This window comes from Mobula hypostoma, chromosome 6 (assembly GCF_963921235.1).
Source record: "Mobula hypostoma chromosome 6, sMobHyp1.1, whole genome shotgun sequence".
In the NCBI taxonomy this organism is placed as follows: Eukaryota; Metazoa; Chordata; class Chondrichthyes; order Myliobatiformes; family Myliobatidae; genus Mobula; species Mobula hypostoma.
The window spans coordinates 182,983,977-182,999,520 of NC_086102.1; the positions used below are offsets into that span (position 1 = coordinate 182,983,977).

General features: G+C 41.6%; 1 protein-coding gene across 1 annotated transcript in view; it reads right to left on the reverse strand.

Annotated features, from left to right (window-relative positions):
• Positions 1 to 15,544, reverse strand: part of lrp2a (low density lipoprotein receptor-related protein 2a) — a 404,078-nt gene that overhangs the window by 199,362 nt on the left and 189,172 nt on the right. Inside the window, 5 exon segments of the mRNA XM_063052409.1 lie at positions 2,857 to 3,015; positions 3,888 to 4,053; positions 6,473 to 7,393; positions 9,410 to 9,595; positions 12,012 to 12,251. Coding sequence (XP_062908479.1) covers positions 2,857 to 3,015; positions 3,888 to 4,053; positions 6,473 to 7,393; positions 9,410 to 9,595; positions 12,012 to 12,251 — 1,672 coding nt within the window.

Consider the following 15,544-nt stretch of genomic DNA (forward strand, 5'->3'; position numbering starts at 1 on the left):
GTTTACATCAACAGCACTGAGTTCGAGAGGGTCGAAAACAAACTTCACTGATATGTCATGGCCCAACCTTGCAGAAGCCATGGCTAAGAAAGTGTAGCAGCACATCTTCTGTCTCAATGGGCTAATGAAATCTGGCATGGCCCCTTTCACGCTTATTGATTTCTAATCAATACACCATTGAAAGTATTCTTACAGCTCAGCAGATCACAGAAACCTGCCTCCCCTCCACAGATTCTTTCTACACTTCTCATTGCCTCAATAAAGCAGCCAGTATAATCAAAGACCCCACCCTTTCTTCCCCTCTTCCCTTCAGACATAAGATCCAAAAGCCTGAGGGGTCTGTGGTAAACCATTTATATGTTGTAACTGGGTTAACTGTCTGGACACGCCTCTCTGCTGACTGCCCCGTGGCTCCTCCCACATAGTCCTGTATAAAGGTGTTTCACCTTGCCCCTCCCCCTCAGTCCGGGGGCAGACACTCACCGTGGAGGTCGTATTGTACAGCGAATAAAAGCGTTTCAGTATTTTACCCAACCTCAGTCTTTTGGAGTTATTTAAGGTGCTTCACGGTCTGAGATGCAGAGGAGTTTCTACAGCCAGAGAGTGGTGAATCTGCGGAAGTCACTGCCACAGGCGGCTGTGGAGGTCAATCCTTTACACATGTTTAAGGCAAAGGTTGTTAAACACTTGATCGGTCAGAACGTGAAGGGTTACGGGAAGAAGGCAGGAGATTGAGGCTCAGAAGGAAATGGATCAGCTACGATGGAATGATGGAGCAGACTCAATGGGACAAATGGCCTCATTCTGCTTCTATATCTTATGGTCTTATGGAAATCACCAGCAGGCTTGGCTCAAGGACAACTTGATCCCACTTTTGTAAGATTAATGAATGGTCACCTAGTACAGTAAGATAGACTTTTGTCCTCACAATCTACCTTGTAGCAATCGTTACACCTTATTGTCTATCTGCACTGCACTTCCTCTGTAATCTGTAACAAGTTATTCTGCATTCTGTTATTGTTTTCCCTTGCACTAGCTCTGTGCACTGCTGTGATAAAATGATCCATATTGTCACTGTACATGTCACAATAATAAAAAAATTTACCAATTTTTACCAGGAGCAACAGACTAGCACATTCTTAGAGTTTTTAGAGCACAGGTAATGTATTTGAAATAACTCTTTTCTGTTATTTCCCTCAAGTTACTATCAATCTGGGTGGAGATCTGTCTCTACCCAAGGAGTTGAAAGGTGCACCTTCCCTCCGTTAGCCTGCAGGTCACCCTTGGGCAAGGTGTAGCACTTGCTTAGCCCCCAATCAGGGTCATATGAAGCCACAAGAGCAGGAAGTGGATGGTCGTATGAGCTGCAGATGCAGATCACAAGTCCTGGTTATGTCCCCACTGACACCTGGCAGAGTGTTTCTGAAGAGTATTGATAATGGCTGGGGTCACCTGTCTTGTAGAGGCACGGCTCAGAAGAAGGTAATGGCAAACCACTTCTGTAGAAAAATTTGTCATAAAAAATCATGGTCATGGAAAGACCATGATTGCTCACATCATACGACACAGCGTATATACGAACGGATGAAGGAACTGTCAGTCATGTGTGGCATCCTTGACCGATCTAAGTTGATCGTAATGAGAGAGCATGAAGATGAACTGGAATTTTTGACACTGATGTTCTGAACAGTACTTTTCTGTGGTTTGTAGTGAAAACAGTCCATTGGAGCAGATTACCAAAAATTTCTAATACTGAAACTTAGTCAACATTAAGACTAGATGTAATAGTTCCGATGTATCAGTCCATGGTCGCTTCTTGTGCCAAGAGGAGGCCAACCTCAGGGTGGAGGAGCGACACCTTGTATTCCTTCTGTGTAGCCTCCAAACTGATGGCATGAATATCAATTTTACCTTCCGGGTAAATTTTTTGTCACTCCCCTCCCTTCTTCTATTCCCTACTCTGGCCCTTTACTTCTTCTCACAGGTCTTTCACCTCACACAAGTATCCCTCCTCCTTTCCTTTCTCCTATGGTCCACTCTCCTCTCCTATCATATTCCTTCTGCTCCAGCCTTTGACCTTTCCCACCCACCTGGCTTCACCTATCAAATTCCAGCCATCCTCCTTCCCCTTCCCCCGCCTTTTTATTCTGGCATCTTCCCCCTTCCTTTTCAGCCCTGAAGAAGGGTCTCAGGTGAGTATGTAGTTGAAGAGTCAAAGGGTAGCAGAGATCACAGAGGTAAAGCAGTGAGAAAGCGTCTGAACAAGGGTGTTGGCCTGAAATATTGACTGTTCATTCATTTTCATAAACGCTGCCTGACCTGTTAAGTTCCTCCAGTATTTTGTGTGTGTTACTCTGCATTTCCAGCTTCAGCAGAATCTCGTGTTTATAATTTGCTGCTCCACTGTGAAGTCTCTTTGAGTTTTGCCTACACTGAGTAAGTTTAAATCTTCTCTTCGATGGGAGTTCAGTGAAACCCTCTCTCACTGCTCCTTCTGTGATCTCTGCTGCCCTCTGACTCTTCGACCATGTGCTCACCCGGATCTTCTTTCCCCTTCCCCCACCTTTCTATTCTGGCATATACCCCCTTCCTTTCCAGTCCCGATGAAGGGTCTGAGCCTAAAACTTCGACTGTTTATTCACTTCCATAGATGCTGCCTGACCTGCTGAGTTCCTTCAGCACTTTGTGTGCTGGTTTGTAATAATTCAATGCTGTTTAAACGTGCATTAAAAAGAATTAAAATTCAATATGAATAATTGTAAATAAGGATGTAAAAACCAAAAGTAATATAAACAAAATTCTACATTTATACAAATCCTTAAACAGTAGACTGGAAAGACATAAACATAAACATACAGAGAAGCATCAGCCCAGTAGAGCTTCTGATCTTCGTAGTCCATTGTCAGTCCATTTGGCCATACTAGGCCGCTATTTATAACTGCCAACCGAAAGTTTCCTCCAAGTGTTGCACGTTCTATTTTAGGATGGCTTCCCCAATCGGTCCAAAACATATACCTGCAAAGAGAATATTTCAATCAAGGCAATTGTAATTATACTGTACATTGGATACACTACTCCTTAATACAAAGGGAGAAGTTTCCTTGGGCTTGGGCCCAGCCACATTACATTCATCAGTTGGTTGAATCGCCAATGTGAAGTGAAACCTGCTCCAATTACATCACATAATCAATGGGGTGGTCTCACATATCCATTAGTCCCTTTATTTATGTACACCCATTATATATTTAGTATTTATTTGAAATCGCTTTTAATATTCTTCCTCAGTAAATACAATACCATCTTAAGCACATATATATAGCTAGGGTGCTTGCACAGTAATTGTATTTGTCAAAGTGGAGTGGAGACTGTGTTTGTAAATCTGACAGGAGCAAACAATGTTGGGGCTAGTGAGGGTGGAGCCCTGCGGGAGGGGTGTGGGACAGGTGGAAGAGAAGGAGCACTAGGGGTGAGGGCTGGCACAAGTGCAGACGCACCCAGCCCTGAGACACCAGGCATAGTCACTTGATTCCAAACAATTGGTTTATTGATCATTACAGAATGTCCCTCTGGTGCTTCCTGCTCCCTCTCTATCCCTTCCCCATTTCTCAACCATGAATCCCCTCTCCTTGACCCCTTCCCACTCACAGTCCCCAGTAGAGACCCATATCAGAATCAGGTTTATCATCATTCACATATATCATGAATTTTTTTTTTTTTTTGCGGCAGTACAGTGCAATACATAAAATTACTACAGAACTGTGCAAAAGTCTTTGACACCCAAGCTATATATATAGCTTTTGTACAGTGCTGTATGTCAAAAGATTAAAGCAATCAAAATAGCTTGTGATAAAACATGAAAATTTTAATTCTAATCTGGATGAATTTACCCTCTGCAAGGATCCAGCACAATAGCTCGTGGTCTCAGGACATTGGCAATGATTGTGCGATTACCGCCATTAATACTTATGGAGTTGATTGTCTGGTTCAGATAGTCACTGTAATAAATCCTTCTGTTAATCCAGTCAAAGGCAATTCCATCAGGAGAACTCAACCCTTAGAAATGAAGTTAATATATATCATGCAATTGCTTGAAATATACGGCCACTGATAATTTAAAACAGTTGGAATTAAGCATTTTTCTTTAGCATTAACCTGCAGTTCAAGATATGAATTCTTCAAAATTATGCTAAAATTTTGTGTGCCACAGTCCCGAGGAGTCATCAGATTGGGGAGGCGGGGGAAGGGGAAAAGAGAGACAGAGAGACAGAGAGAGATTATATACATATTAAAAGAAGTGAGTGGGGGCAGTCAGCACATTTTACATGCTACAGTCCCAAGGAGCAACTGGATAGCATAGAGAGGGGTTTAAAAAAGCGAGCAGGGGAAGCCAGCACATTTTTCACGCCAAATCTGAGGAGTCATCAGATAGTGTAGGGGAAAAGAGAGTTTAAAAGAAGTGATCCAGTGATGGGTACAAAGGAGGCCCTCCCACAAAAATGAAATTTCAGAGTCGACTAAATCACTTGACCCTGAACTTTCAAAGATTAAATATTCTTGGACACTTCAAGCATACAAAATGTCAAAAATCACTTGAATACTACAAACCTATTGAAATCTTAAAATATTAATTAAAATAAAACTGATAGTTAAACAAGCTCTGTAGAAAAATCTGAAGTAAGTAATATTTACAAGTCCTTTGCAGATAATAAATCTGAATGAGTAAGCCGCCCTAAAATTCTCAACATAAAACTGGAACCAAGTCAGCCTCTCAAATGTGAAACACTCTAGAGTCAGTTATGTAGGAAAATTTCAGCAAAGTTTGACAGCTTTGGTGGCATTTTTCATTATAATCAGAGGTAACGATGAGATTCTCATGTAGCGGTTACCTGAAAAACAAACCAAAATGCCGAGGGACTGAGCGAGGGAATTGACACTGTCTGACTCGATTCCAAATAACTGGGTTTCAATTTGAAAAAAGTACATTCGATTGTTTAATACCAAACGAGCAAAAACAAACGATCAAAATCAGGGCGGCACGGTAGCACAATGCTTTACAGTACAGGTGCCCAGGGTTCAATTTCCACCGCTGCCTGTAAGGAGTTTGGAAATTTTGTGGTGACTGCATGTGTTTCCTCTGGGTGCTCCAGTTTCCTCCCACAGTCCACAGACGTACTGGTTGATAGGTTAATTGTACATTTCACACGATTAGGATAGGATTAAATCGGGGAATTCTGAGTGGTGCAGCTTGAAGGGCTGGAAGAGCCAATTTCACACTGTATCTCAATAAATAAATAAAACTAGCGATTTGCTGAGCTGTCTGCTCATTTAGAATATAAAAAATAATTACATGTAATTATTTACATTACATTAAAATTTAGAAATGATTGATCTGGATTTAGTGGATCTAAATCTACTTTAGATCTATCCTTATAGGATAATGCTGCATTTTTACAGTCAGGAATGCTGATAAATGGCCTATGCTGCTTCATGAACTGGAAAACAAACATCAAAATCATCACTCAGTCACTGGAGAAAAGATAACTTAAAGGAGAAAATATGAAGTTGAAAAGCTGGAGTTGAGCTGCCCCCCAGAGTTTACTCGGCAGAAGACAAGCTGTATTGTGGTCGAATGCAGGTTTCTGCCTCATTCATGGACTCAGGGTCTGGACTTTTTTTTGTGTGGCTGTATTTTACTGATACCTTACATGTGGTTACCAACTTAAACATGCTTTGTGCTGTGTGTGACTGTTGGTGCTGTGTTTTGCACCTTGGCCCCGGAGTAACGCTGTTTCATTTGGCTGTATTCATGGACATCCATGTATGGTTGGATGACTGTATACTGTGTTTAAGGTGGATACTTCTGTTTATTTTGTAATATGATAGTAATTACATTGTAGGGTGCTTCATATTCTAATTCATGTGTAGTTTTAGTTTAACTTTGTTGATAATTAAAGATGGTATATCCTGGTGCTGAATAAAAAGGAGCTCATTGCCCCTTCTTGAGAGAGAGAGAGAGAGAGAGAGAGAGAGAGAGAGAGAGAGAGAGAGCGAGAGAGAGAGAGAGAGAGAGAGAGAGAGAGCGAGAGAGAGAGAGAGAGAGAGAGAGAGAGAGATAGAGAGATAGAGAGATAGAGAGATAGAGAGATAGAGAGATAGATAGATAGATAGATAGATAGATAGATAGATAGATAGATAGATAGATAGATAGATAGATATCGGGGTTACAAGGAGTCCACACTGGACAAGAATAAGTAGGGAGCTATTATTGTGTTGTCTGGTAGATACCTTTTGGTAAATATTGGCTGCTTTCTTTTCACTATTTTCACAAGTTTGATTTTTGAAGAACCTAAAAATACCTTTGCACTAAAGCCTTTTTCCCTTTGGCCATAACCCACGTGACTAACAGAGTTTGAGAATTTTCAGCTATACAATTATAGTCAGGTATTGTGTATAAAGATATTATTTTACATACCTGTCACCACATGCGTAGGAGGGGCAGAATTTTCATCAAGACTGATATAGCTGATTTGGCTTTGTCCTTCACCAATGTTTTGCGTGAAATAAATTCTTTTCTCACTACTATCATAGTCAAGTGCTATTGTCGTGTGCCCTACACTGACTACAGCGAAAGGTAACATGTTTTCAGTGATATCCAGGTACAAACTACGAATAGAGCTTTCTGTTGCATAGATCAAGTAATTATTCAGACTGATGGTGCACTGTTTGCCATCAGCATCCAGTCGACCATGAGCACAACCACATTTTGGCATTTGTAAACCTGGTAAGGCAAAACAAAATTGGACACATCCTCCATTGTGCTCCAAACAGGGATTATTGTTAATTTCTTGGGGTGATGTTGGTTGAATCTTTTTATCAAACATAACTACATCCCTTAATAAGTTTAAATTGTCTCGAATGACAGAAGGCTGATCTGCATTGTCAGGATCTTTGCTTGCACGTAAAACCTTCTTCAAGTTTCGGTCCACCCAAATTATGCTGTTTTCAAAGATGGTGATTCCAAATGGAGTTGGGTAGCGGCTACCGTAGCGGATTATTTGCTGCTCGTCACCATCGGGTGAGATCCTAGCAATCAGGTCAAGAGAGTCATCAATCCAGTAGACGTAGTTGTTTATGTAGTCGACAGTCAGACCTCGCGGCATAACAATACCATCATCCAACAAGATGGTCCTGTTGGAGCCATCGAGGAAAGCTCGCTCAATTTTGGGATGCTGTCCATAGTCAGCCCAGAAGATATATCGGAGTTTTGGATTCACCACAATGTCCCGAGGCCAATCTACTTGGGTTTTGATGAGCACTCTACGAAAGGTACTGTTCAAGCAAATAATTTCAATGTAAGTTTCAGATAGGAAGGCATTTGTGAAATACAGATTGCCTGTAGCATAGAAAACAAGAAACAAATATTACAAATAATCATTTGATTTTTTTGATTAATCATTTGATAATCTATACAATTAGGCTTAAATTACAGTGTACGCAGAGTACTGAATCAGTTTCAGGTCCAGTTTGTATGCTGTGATTTAAGATCGTAAAACATAGGAGCAGAATTTGGCCATTTGGTCCATTGAGTCTGCTCCGCCTTTTCATCACGGCTGATCCGTTTCCCTCTCAGTCCCAGTCTCCTTCCTTCTCCCAGTGTCCTTTCATGCTCTGACTAATCAAGAATCTATCAAACTCTGCCTTAAATATACCCAATGACTTGGCCTCCACAGTCGCCTGGTGCACCAAATTCCACAGATTCACCACTCTCTGGCTAAGTTTAAAAGCATCAAATCTGTTGTTTTGTATAATCATCATTTTGGTAATTGTGCACAATATGAATATATATTTTTGCCTCATTTTGCAAATTATACTGGAGGGTGTTGTGCATCTGCAGTAAGTACTTATAAGGAAGAAATAAAATGCTTTTCTCTAGATATTTAAAAAAACATAGTGCACTTAAATTATTTCATAGTAAACAATTATATTACACCAAATATGAAGCCCATAACTATGAGGCTCTCTGCTAGATGTGGTATCACATCTCCACAGTTCAATATTGCTATATTGTCACTTTCACTTTGATAACATCTTCGAAATATTCAGTTTATTTGGATCACAGTTTCTAAAAACAAAAGGTGATAGAAGAAATTATTTTATTATAAAATTTGCAATGCGAAACATAAATCAAAAACCTGAAGTGTGCTGAAAGTGCATAATTTATATTGTGCAATTCTAGAACTGCCACAACCTAAGCAAACAAAAATATTTACAGTGGATTCCAGTTTATTGGGCCATCCATTAGTCAGGCAGCTGTTTACTTGGGACAACTCTTAAATAGCAAAATAGCTGAGAATCCCTTTGTTTATTTGAAACATCATGGGTTAAACCCTCTCAACCACCGAACACATCTACATGTAACGTTGCCGTAGAAAAGCAGCATCCATCATCAAAAATCCTCACTACCCAAGCTGTGCTCTTTTTTCACTGCTGCCATTACGTAGAAGGGACAGGTGCCTCAGGACTCACACCACCAGGTTCAAAAACAGTTACTACCACTCAACCATCAGGCTCTTGAAAAGGGGATAACTACACTCATTTAAGGACCCTATTATATTGTTATTTCATTCTCATTACTTATTGCTATTTATATACATCTGCATTTGCACAATTCCTGGTGTTTACAGCTTACAGGTATCGTCCTCCAGATTTGCTAAGTATGCCTGCAGAAAAAGAATCTCAGGGTTGTATGTGGTGACATGTTTGCACTCTGATAATAAATTATACTTTGAACTTCGAACTTTTTTTTTGCTTAATTGGGCCAAAACGTACTGGTCCCGATGTGTCCCAATTAACTGGAATTCATTGATCTGTGAAAGATTAGTTTATGCTGATTACAAATATATATGAATTATGAGACTATTATGAGCAATTAAACATTAGGATGCCACTAAACATGAGATAGTAACAAATTGTAGCCCGTTAGTGGTGTTGTGGCATCAGCACTGGACTTTGAGGCAGGTGGTTCAGGGTTACCCGGCCGGCTCCTTCCACACTTTCCATCCGTGCTGGGCTGAGCATCGAGATAGCAACTCAACTTCGTGAAAAACAGACAAAACTGCTAAAGAAACACAAGCTTGTCGCCTGATATGCCACAACGCACGGACAGGAATAACAATTAATTTTTTTTGAGGATTTTTCTTTGTTCATGATCAATGACTTACCTATATTTTGTTCCAATTAGCACAGAACAACAAATCTTTGAACTCAATCTCATTATGTGTGTCGTTGCTTTCTTTACCAATGTTCATATGAAACTAATCACTCAGTTCTGATTCTGAGCAGACATTTTTTAGAACTATAAACAAAGAAATTTTGGACATTTATATAATCATAGAAGTTATAAACTGACCTGCCACCCAGTCCACTGCAATTCCCCTGATACCTTTCTGACCAATTCCTGAAGCTACAATGGTTTTGAATGAAGATCCATCAGGTTTAATTCTTCGGATAGCATTTCTTTGAGGTATGGTACTGTAGTCACACCAGTAAATAAATCCTGAAGATACATGCACATCCACATGCAGAGCAAAACGATCTACAAGAAAACAAAGACAAGTTATTCTGTACATTAAAATAATTGAAGAAAACTTTTGGTATGAACTATTATGTAACTATTTATGATTTAAATATATACTTAATTTTTAAATATACAGAATACATAACATCTGAAAGTACCAGAAATTATGAGTATTTTTTATTTATTTTGAAGAATATTGTGGTCAATATCAATTAATTAAAATTCTTGATGGAAATTTAGCTGGATGATTTTAAGCTAAAAAAGTATTTTGCAAATATATGGAGCAAAATTACATCAACTTTGTTGGTGGACTACACATCCTCACAAATTGATATAACTACAACTGTAGTTGTATTTTCTGAAAGAAAGCTTGTCGAATCACAGAACTGTTAGCATGAGCTGAAAATTGGAAAACGGATAAAGTTTGGGTGGGAACCTGCCAAGAGGACCACAACCCTGTCGTGGTTTGGAAGCTTGCATGCCTCAATGACCCGGAGAACTGGCTGGAGCCAGGGCTTCATGCTTTGGCTCTTGGACGGAACACCCACGCCGTCCATGCCAAACGGTAGCGGACAGACGATCCACTGATTCGGGGGTTCCGCTCAGGGCTAACAAGCCGGATTGGTAAAACAAAATTGTTACAGAAACAGCAATGAAAAATCCCTCTACATCTGAGTGTGACGATATTCCTGAGTCTCCATCTGGGACTTGCATGCCTAATAGTAGTGAAAACTGAGAGGAAGCTACTGACATGATGAAGGAAGCCCTGAACACCACCACAGATGGAGGATCTTCATTGTTGCCCCTAATGCCAGCGGCATAACAGACAGTGAGTAAGTTGGGTGGGAACATTAGCAGCATGCTTTTACAGCTCAGGGCATCAGAGTTCGGAGTTTAATTGCACTGTCTTCTGTAAGAAAGTCTATACAATTTTCTTGTGTGTGTGGGGGTTTCCTCTGGGTGCTCCGACTTCTTCCCACAATCTAAAGGCATACCAGTTAGTAGGTTAATTGGTCATTGTAAATACAATAGAATAGAACTTTATTGTTTAAAAAATAAGCTGTACTGCATGCATTGTAAATATCTATTGTCCTGTGATCAGGCTAGAGGTTAAATCAGTGAATTGTTGGGCGGCACCGCTCCGTGGGCTGAAAGAGTTTGTTCCATGCTGTATCATTAAATATAATAGTACCGTAAAATTGGATTTGCCAGACTGTCAGGTTCAAATTTATTGCCACAGACAAATGACAGGAAATATGCTGTTGTAGGCAGCTGTACGATGCAAAGGGCCAAAGATACGATAAATTACAACAGAAGGAGTTCAAATTAAAGGACTATGAGTTAGCGTTCATGGACTGTTCAGCAATCTGATGGTTGAGGGGAAGAAACATCACTATAAATGATGTTGGCGAAAAGAGGAAGGAGACGATTATGAACTTCCAGAGGGAGGGAGTTGTGGGAAGTGGGGAAAGAAGGAAACAGAGCGTAAGCTGCGCTGGATTCATGAGCTTGCATTGGAGATCAGGACTGCATAATTTAATAAACTGATTTGAAATTGTTTAAGAGCCAACATTAATCCAACATATCCTCTGAGACATGATGAAAAATACTTGAAACTTCTGCCACGACTTGCAGAAATTTTTTTCTTTCTCTGACATGTAGACTTGGAATTGGTTTGCTGTTTTCCATGGTCACCAAGTTTGTCCATTATGTGCCGTGTCATATGACATGGGTGATCATGGTCTTTCCATGACCATGATTGTTCTTAGCAAATTCTTCTACAAAAGTAGTTTTCCATTGCCTTCGTCTGGGCAATGTCTTTACAAGACGGGTGACCCCCAGCCATTATCAATACTCTTCAGAGATTGTCTACCTGGTGTCAGTGGTCGCATAACCAGGATTTGTGATATGCACCAGCTGCTCATATGACCATCCACCACCTGCTCCCATGGCTTCACATGACCCTAATTGGGTGGGGTAGGGGGGTGAGGAGGGGAGGTGGGGTGGGTGGGGAGGAGGGGAGGTGGGGTAAGCAAGTACTACACCTGCCCAAGGGTGAGCTACAGGGTAGTGGAGGGAAGGAACACCTCACACCTCCCTTCTTCAGGCCCAGTACTGATGTTTACTCTTGTCCATAGATGCTGCCTGACCTGCTAAGTTCCTCCAACATTTTGTTTGTGTTGCTTTGGCTTTCCTGCATCGGCAGATTTTCTTGTGTTTATCAATGAAATGCTACTGTTATTCATTAATATACTTTATTACGTAACATTATGCTTCGGTTTTAATAAAGTATAGTATAGGGAAATAAGTGGGGGATTGAGACTGAGAGGAATGTATGAGGGCCAGTATGAATCCACAAGACCAAATTACCTCCTACCTTGTAAGAACATACTATGATGTTCATGCTTATAATAAAAAGAAAAAGGGTTCTTACCCACACCACCCACTGGTACCATAGCTTCTGAATGGTCATTCTCATTTAAGCTGAAACCTCGGATAACATTCAATTGGGATACAATCACAAATGATTCAACTGATGAGCAGGTCCTTGTGTCTGGATTCCTGCGGTAGCCCGTGGTACAATCACAAGTGTATGTTCCATTGGGTCGGGGTAGGCAGAGTTGCTCACATGCTCCAAAGTTGTGACTACACCCATTGAAAGAACCAGCCGAATCTAAAATGATCAAAATACAAAATGCATGCAGTTAGACCAAACATAGTCATAGTCATACTTTATTGATCCTGGGAGAAATTGGTTTTCGTCACAGTTGCACAATAAATAATTAAATAGTAATAAAACAATAAATAGTTAATTAGTAATATGTAAATTATGCCAGGAAATAAGTCCAGGACCAGCCTATTGGCTCAGGGTGTCTGACCCTTCAAGGGAAGAGTTGTAAAGTTTGATAGCCACAGGCAGGAATGACTTCCTATGACGCTGTGTTGCATCTCGGTGGAATGAGTCTCTGGCTTAGTGTACTCCTGTGCCCAACCAGTACAATATGTAGTGGATGGGAGACATTGACCAAGATGGCATGCAACTTAGACAGCATCCTCTTTTCAGACACCACCATGAGAGAGTCCAGTTCCATCCCCACAACATCACTGGCCTTACAAATGAGTTTGTCAATTCTGTTGGTGTCTGCTACCCTCAGCCTGCTGCCCCAGCACACAACAGCAAACATGACTGCGCTGGCCACCACAGACTCGTAGAACATTCTCAGCATTGTCCCGCAGATGTTAAAGGACCTCAGTCTCCTCAGGAAATAGAGATGGCTCTGACCTTTCTTGTAGACAGCCTCAGTGTTCTTTGACCAGTCCAGTTTATTGTCAATTCGTATCCCCAGGTATTTGTAATCCTCCACCATGTCCACACTGACCCCCTGGATGGAAACAGGGGTCACCGGTACCTTAGCTGTCCTCAGGTCTACCACCGGCTCCTTAGTCTTTTTCACATTAAGCTGCAGATAATTCTGCTCACACCATGGGACAAAGTTTCCTACCGTAGCCCTGTACTCAGCCTCATCTCCCTTACTGATGCATCCAACTATGGCAGAGTCATCAGAAAACTTCTGAAGATGACAAGACTCTGTGCAGTAGTTGAAGTCTGAGGTGTAAATGGTGAAGTGAAAGGGAGATAAGACAGTCCCCTGTGGAGCCCCAGTGCTGCTGATCACTCTGTTGGACACACAGTGTTGCAAGCACACGTACTGTGGTCTGCCAGTCAGGTAATCAAGAATCCATGACACCAGGAAAGCATCCACATGCATCGCTGTCAGCTTCTCCCCCCGCAGAGCAGCACAGATGGTGTTGAATGCACTGGAGAAGTCAAAAAACATGACCCTCACAGTGCTTATGTAGCATCAGGTTAGGTTGCCGTGGTTCCCCAAAGTTGCACAACCAATGAACTGTGTTTCCAATGTCACCACGGTTGTTGTAAAGACAACTAACTTGAACACAATAACCTTCAATAAATGTAATAATTGATTACCATTTAATACTTGAAGGTAAGATAGCACCTCTAGTGAAGTGTCTTGTCATGTCCATGGTAATCAGGGGCTTTGGGAATTCATAAAGGTGCCACCATGTTTTGACGGTCAAAGTGAGCATACAAGGTATTAAGCTCATCTGGGCATGAAGCTTTGTTGTTACTTATGTCACTTGGTTTCCTTCTGGAGGAGGTAACAGTATTCAAGCCCTGCCACTGCTGTCAGGCAGTCAGTAATTCAAGTTTGGTCCAGAGATGGCTTTCTGGAGATTGTACCTGGACCTCAGTATTTTACTTGATCTCCAGACCTAAATGCCACTGATCGGGCCCTCAGCAGACTGTGGATCACATGGTTCATCCAGCGCTTCTGGTTGGGGAAAACTCTGAATGATTTTGTAGGGAAACACTCGTGTATGACTCTTTTGATAAAGTCTGTGACAACTATGGTGTAATGGTCCTTGCCTACAACAGATAGGACATTTGCCAAGTGATCAGATTTCCCAAAATGCCTACAAAAGTAAGCATTCCTACTCGTAGTATAGCAGTGGTTGATAGTGTTGGGATCCCTGCTGCTGCAGGTGATATGTTGATAATAGGTGAGCAGAGATATCTTCAAAAAAGCCTGATTGAAGTCCTGGACAATCATTTGAAAGGCATCGGGGTAGGCTGCTTCTTGTTTGCTAACAGTGGCAGTCGACATTTTCATGGTACGTAAACTGCGGTCAGGATTGCAGAGAACTCTCTTAGTAAGTTTGGCACATAATGGTTCAAAGTTCCATGTTGGGGGAATGAGAGTGCAACTAAACTGCGGTGTCAAGAGCACCACAAATAGTTGATCAGTTAAGGTATATGCCAATGCCGATATTCTTTGGTCTCAAAAATACAAAAGGCATGGTCATCTAAGAGGAGGTTCCTAGTCAGAGAATCAGGTAGAAACCATCTAAACCGTACAAATCAAAAGGGCTACAGGTGTCCCCCGCTTTTCGAATGTTCGCTTTACGAAACCTCACTGTTACGAAAGACCTACATTAGTTCCCTGTTTTCGCTAGCAGAAGGTGTTTTCACTGTTACGAAAAAAGTAGAGTGCGAAAAAAGGCAGCGCATGTCCCGAGCAGCCGCTCTCCCCTGGATTCGGAACGGCATTCTCGCTGGCATTGCTTAAACACATGCCTGTGAGCAGCCGTTAGCAAAATGAGTTCCATGGTATCGGAAAAGCCTAAAAGAGCTCGTAAGGGTGTTACATTTAGCGTAAAACTAGACATAATTAAGCATTTCGATCGTGGTGAACGAAGTGAGTTTGGCTTGTGGAAGTTGACGAAGATGATGTTGAAGAGGTTTTGGCATCCCATGACCAAGAACTGATAGATGAAGAGCTGATGCAATTGGAAGAGGAAAGGATAACAATCGAAACCTCAGTGTCCCACCACCCCAAACCCCGGGTCATGGACAGATACCGATTCACGGAGAATGCAGTGGTAGCCAGGAGGCACCCAGCACGTCTTTAAGAAAAAAGCCGAAATAAACAAGCTAATTAATTAGGTGCCGCCCGGCACGTAAATGTCAGCCCAGATTAGAAGCGATTGCCGATTTCACTTGCTCTATGTAATCGGCAATTGCCTCTGATCTGGGCCGACATTTACGTCCCAGGTGGCACTTAATTAATTAGCTTGTTTATTTCGGCTTTTTTCTTAAAGATGTGCTGGGTGCGCCCGGCCACCGCGGTACCCCTGCAAGTTTCGTGGATCGGTATCGGGTCGCTGCCCGGAGGGTGGGGGCCACTGCACCGTCCCAACCTCTGACTCAGCATAACACCCCATCATCAGTGTGCTCGGTGCTGTCCCAATTCCAGTAAGTGAAACTACACGGTACATACATTATTTCTACTTTACATAGGCTGTGTATTTTTATGTGTTATTTGGTATGATTTGGCAGCTTCATAGCTTAAAGGTTACTGGAGAGCGCTTGCATGAGATTTTCTG